General features: G+C 37.5%; 1 protein-coding gene across 1 annotated transcript; it reads right to left on the bottom strand.

Moving 5' to 3' along the window:
- Nucleotides 1–1,420: 1,420 nt before the first annotated feature.
- On the bottom strand, nt 1,421–5,238 carry LOC112048098 (general odorant-binding protein 66-like). The gene is made up of 5 exons (XM_024085477.2): nt 5,109–5,238; nt 4,389–4,442; nt 3,153–3,257; nt 2,498–2,728; nt 1,421–1,662 (listed from the first exon to the last, which is right to left on the bottom strand). Exons 1-5 carry the CDS (start codon nt 5,151–5,153, stop codon nt 1,579–1,581), a joined length of 519 nt encoding a protein of 172 aa, XP_023941245.2. The 5' UTR covers nt 5,154–5,238; the 3' UTR covers nt 1,421–1,578.
- Nucleotides 5,239–5,707: the final 469 nt, after the last annotated feature.

Genomic DNA, 5,707 nt, shown 5'->3' on the forward strand with positions numbered 1-5,707 from the left:
CTACTGGCGCCATCTAGAATCTACTCTTATAATACGAATTCTGCACATTTTGTACAATCTGTACATTGAAGATATTTTGAAAAAAATCGTTGGGGGCATTTTTATAATATAATCGATACTGAAGCTAAAAATATTTTTGTCTGTCTGTTCGTGTTTTTTTGTTATTCGGGCATCACGCTCAAACTACTAAATAAATTCAAATGAAACTTGGCACGGTTTAAGACCATCATAATACAGGATTATAATATAAATAAATTAGTAACTACTTACTCTGTAGAATAATGCAGATAAAATGACCACAAACGTAATGTACGCCATCTCGATGTCTGTTCACATGTCGAGGAAATCGGAAAATGAAAATACTGTATGTTTTTTTAATTATATAAAGGAAGGATTATACAAAGGAAGGATGACATGAATGTTTAACAAACTCTTATAGAACTCAACACCAAGTTTATAATCAGAATATAAATCAATTAATAACATAAATAGATCGATCCATTTTGAAGACGACATATCTCCATAGCTCAGTGGTATGCACTGTGGATTAGGATCCTCGGTTAGGCCGATTGGGGAGGCTTCGGCTGTAGCTGATAACCACCCTACTGGCCAAGACGTGCCGCCAAGCGATTTACAGTTCCGGTGCGATGTTTACATCCTCCATCTAACAAGTTAGCTCGCTTCCACCTTAGATTGCATCATCACTTACCATCAGGTGAGATTGTATTCAATGGCTAACTTGTAAAGAATAAAGAAAAGACGCCACTCATTCTGCCTATTGACTAAATTAACAATAACATTGACAATACCACAAGTGGGTAACAGCTGGCCGCTGGACGCATGTTGCTTGGGACTAGGGTTGCCAACATTTCTTGAGAAAAATATAATATTTTTTAGTTTTTGTCATAAAAAAGTATAGTACGCTTAAAGAAAATATAGTAATTTACGAAACAAGTGAAAAACACTATATTTATTTTACACTTATAGTATACATATTTTAAATATTATTTTCCTAAGGAAATAAGAGATATTGTATGCTTTTTCACGTTAAATATTTCGAAAACCAAAAGCTAACTCTTTTATGTTCGGAATTCGTTGAGAGTGTTCTTCTTTCAAGGACAAGTTCGGATGAGATAAGTAGTTTCATCATGATGTACATGTGCAGACAGACAGACATATTTGATACTTAGCCTCTGTGTCTGTAATATAACTTTACGCAAGTAAAATAAAGATGTACAGTTTAAATCCTCATTAGTTATATAACATGTATAGAAACTTACATAGTTTAACTGCTGGAATCCTACTTGAAAATTCTGCAATTACATCAGTTTTATGTAATAAATACATTTCTGTCTTTAAGCTCAGTTATCAAAGGTAATAAAAGGAGTAATAAAATAGAAAATGTAATGGATAATTTTTTAATTACATTAATAAAAAAAACACTCGTATACTTATATTAAAACGCTGTAAAACATGTATTTATGTATCGTCTGTATGATTTAGAGATAAATAGAGCCTCAATTTTTTATTTATACAATTTTTTTACATTTCTCATTAATTGCATAGATAATAAATTCATTAGAAAGGATAGAAAGCTTTGCAGCTGTCCATGTGTTCTTTAAGCTTGTTGCATTCAGCGCTCTCCACCATTGTCGGACAATTCTGGAATTATAAAATGCGTTGCTGTCACACTAGATGGCGCTAATCTATGACTTATCTATGAAAAAACTTATACGAGAAGTGTACCTAGTGGGAGTTTCCAATATTTTCATACTGCTACTATCGCGTTGACGTAAATGCGAATTTATATGGAATTGCAACAGTTGTGCGGTAGTGCCACGAGATGGCGCTGTTTCAATACCTTAGAAAATCGCGTTTACATTAACGCGATAGTAACAGTATCAAATTGCCACTAGGCCCTCTGGTATTCGAAAGTTATGTCTTGTACAGGGTCGTAGCTACCAGTCAGTCGTACCAATGAGACGGGTTCCCAGACTACAGGGGACTTACTTAATCTGGTGGTGCTTCCCGGGAAGTGTATGTCGGGCCACGCGCAATATATGGTTCCGTAGATTAACTTTGAATATACGAAAGTAATCCCAAAGAAATTTGTTTTTAAATTTTTCTGTTTACCATCTTGTAGACGTAATTAATACACATACTCGTACCAAATTTCATCTTTCTAGTTTTAATAGATTCTGAGTTATCTTGCTTTAAAGACCTATCCAACGATACCCCACACTATGATATCATCCCCACTTTACATTCAGGAGAGGTACCCTAAAAAATAATATTTTTCAAGATTTTATTCTACGATTTGGTTCACATTTTAATACACATACTCATGCTAATTTACAGCTTTCTAGTAGTAATAGTCTCTGCGCTAAGCCGCGGACGGATGGACAGACAGACAGACATGACGAAACTATAAGGGTTGTGGACTATGGACCCCTAAAACACTTCAGAAATAACAAAAGTAAAAATAAGCAATACTTACATCAAAGGTAACCACCAATGTACAGAAGCCTATCTTATTAGCTTCGCATATCTCTGGTGGTCCGGGTAACTCCTTGTCCAGGCATTTCTTTTTCGTTTGCTCCATGGCGTCTTTGAATTCAGGGTTCTTCTTAGCCCAATCATCAAGGAATTTTGCTAAAGCTTCTCTGTCTACGATGTCGTCGTCCTTCATAAGATTGTACCTCTTCAATATGCATACGTGTTCTGAACACTGAAATATAATATATTAGAATTACAATTTATATTAACTACCAAAAATTTCATTTGAATTATTAATATATTTTCTGCGCGTAAAGTCTGCCAAATTGGGCCAGCATGGTGTACTAGTCTAACTTCTCTCATTCTGAGAAGAGACTTGTGACTTGTGACTTGTGATGATGATCAGTTAGTCGCATAGTAAACAACGAAAGTAATTTGACCATTTAAATACCAAAATATTGTCTACAATACCAAGTTGTGTGTCCAGAAAGTGTCAATTTATATTATAAGCATAAATATTAAATATATAATGTAAATAAACATAAAATTGTCCAATTATGGGCCCACTGATGTAGGAACACTTTTGGTGCTGATTTTGTTGGCACATAACGTATCTAATAGTCTAAAATCATTGGACAAAATTCAACAAAACTTACAACTTCTGGTCCTCTAGTTTTTGGCAGCGGTCCCTTTTCAATGCCACATTCTTTGTAGTCTTCGTCGGTGAAGATCGTCGGGAGCTTGCAGCAATCAACCGGCGTCTGTGGAAAAAACATTTTACTACTTTGCAATGTAGTTCCACAGTTACGTACTAGGTGGCGTTTATCACAAATGATAAATATAACAAAAAATCAAGCATCTATAATTATTATAGCTTGGTATCTCAACGTGTTGCGAAGCTGAAGTGGCAATGGGCGGGGCACATAGTTTGAAGAGCCGATGGACGTTGGAGTTTTAAAGTGCTGGAATGGCGACCCCGCACTAGTAAGCGCGGTGTTGGCCGACCCCCCACCAGGTGGACTGACGACATCAAGAGAGTCGCAGGGATTCGCTGGATGCAGGTGGCTCAGTATCGCGATGTTTGGAAGTCCCTACAAAAGGCCTATGTCTTGCAGTGGACGTCCATCGGCTGGTATGATGAAGTTTGTTGATGACATTCCCATGATATGCGGGTGACGGGCGGGGAAGGACTGCGCGGGTATGAAGTCGTGCGCGCGGGGTTTCGCTTATCCCCCCCGCCCCCGCGGTCCATCGGTAGTTTGACAAGTTCTATAATTTTGACGGTATCCGTTTCGCAGTGGTGTGTGCGGTGGACTTCCAAGACGGAGGTCCTGGGTTCGATCCCCGGCTGGGCCGATTGAGGTTTCCTTAATTGGTCCAGGTCTGGCTGGTGGGAGGCTTCGGCCGTGTGGCTAGTTACCACCCTACCGACAAAGAGGTACCGCCAACCGCCAAGCGATTTAGTGTTCCGGTACGATGTCGTGTAGAAACCAAATAGGGTGTGGATTTCATCCTACTCCTAACAAGTCAGCCCGCTTCCAACTTAGATTGCATCATCACTTACCATCAGGTGAGTTTGCAGTCAAGGGCTAACTTGTAAAGAATAAAAATAAAAAAAAAATTCTACTCCTATCAAGTCAGCCCGCTTCCTTCTTAAAAAGAAAGGTTCTTCTCACTGTTCAGACTAGCCAAAACCATTCAGCGTTATAGAACTTAAAGAAAATAGTTTTGGTAATGGTGGTGCTGGTATGTTTTTAAGTACACGTCTATCAGCTGACGTGTGGAGGATGATGATAATGATGATGATGATGATGATGATGATGATGATGATGATGATGATGATGATGATGATGATGATGATAATGATGATGATAAAAACCGATACTACTCACCACGCCTCCGGGAGGCGGTCGCCTGCAGTTCTCCGGTATTTGCGACGTTACAGCCTGAAATGTATACAAGATTTTTCTTTTTATTTTTTAAACAAAACTAGCGGACGCCTGCGACTTCGTCCGCGTAAAACTCTACGTAAACTTTCAACTGCTTTGAACCGATTGAGGTTTTCTTAATTGGTCCAGGTCTAGTTGGTAGAAGGCTTCGGTCGCGGCTAGTTACTACCCTACTGGCGAAGACGTACCGCTAAGCGAGTTAGCGTTCCAGTACGAATTCGTGTACAAACCGACAGGGGCGAGGATTTCATCCTCCTTCTAACAAGTTGGATTCGCTTCCATATAGAAATTTTATGACGTGAGTGCCAAAACCATTTTTACCTAATTGCAAGTAAATTAAACAACATAACGAAAAACAAAATAGCCATGTTCAAGATATATACCTAATTTTCTATACAAAACAAAAATTTAAGGAAATAAGTTGCTTTTCCTGAGATTGAAAGCAAAATGTGAGCAAAGCATGTATTTTTCAAAAAAAAAAACTATCGAGAAAAATTTTACAAATTGTGTATTTTGTATAGTCATAACGAAGCTAACACTTTGAAATATCATTTACCCAAATATCAGGCTCCTAACTTTTCCAGAATCTGAGATCCAGAACCATTTGTAACCACCAAATTACATATTGCACACTCTTAAGTAAGTATGGCATTTTCTTCTTACCTGAAAAATGGTTAGAAATAAATATACGCTGAAAACCCGAAGCATGGTGAGCGAATAGGTTGTGGTATTGACTGAAGCAATGGTGGAGTGCCGATGTTCGTGGCAGGTTCGGCTTTATATAGCCGGCAATTATTGCCAGCTATTGTGTTCACGGGAAACATCCAAGGCGTGTGTGTGAGTGCTATAAATACATGTTATTTATATTTTAAATATATAAAAACCAATGATATTTTATACTATAGATACTCGCATGTTACGCGCCTACAAAATCACCGCAAAAGTGATCCGAATTTACGAGTAGTCCACTAAACGCAAACATGCACAATTTTGCGTTTACTTACATTATATATTTAATTATAGTTTTTACAATTCCTCACACAACTTGACATTGTAGACAATATTAAGGTATTATTTGTTTAAATATCTTTTGTCGTTTGATGACTGACTATTAATGAAATTAAGACAATAAAATAACATGAATAGTTTAAAAAACTAAAAAACACGCTTGATACCCATATCATGGGGACGTGCATTTCAAATAGCCTGTCTGCCATCTTGGACGTCCGTCATATTGAATTTAAGTCACGTGACTATTTTTT

The sequence above is a fragment of the Bicyclus anynana genome, chromosome 13 (assembly GCF_947172395.1).
Source record: "Bicyclus anynana chromosome 13, ilBicAnyn1.1, whole genome shotgun sequence".
NCBI classification, from domain to species: Eukaryota; Metazoa; Arthropoda; class Insecta; order Lepidoptera; family Nymphalidae; genus Bicyclus; species Bicyclus anynana.

Coding starts and splice junctions, on each gene's coding strand:
- LOC112048098 (XM_024085477.2), bottom strand. CDS start 5,153: ATGCTTCGGGTTTTCAGCGTATATTTATTTCTAACCATTTTTCAG. Junction 3,258..4,388: donor GACCGCCTCCCGGAGGCGTG/GTGAGTAGTATC, acceptor TTTTTTCCACAG/ACGCCGGTTGATTGCTGCAA. Junction 2,729..3,152: donor AAACTAGAGGACCAGAAGTT/GTAAGTTTTGTT, acceptor ATTATATTTCAG/TGTTCAGAACACGTATGCAT.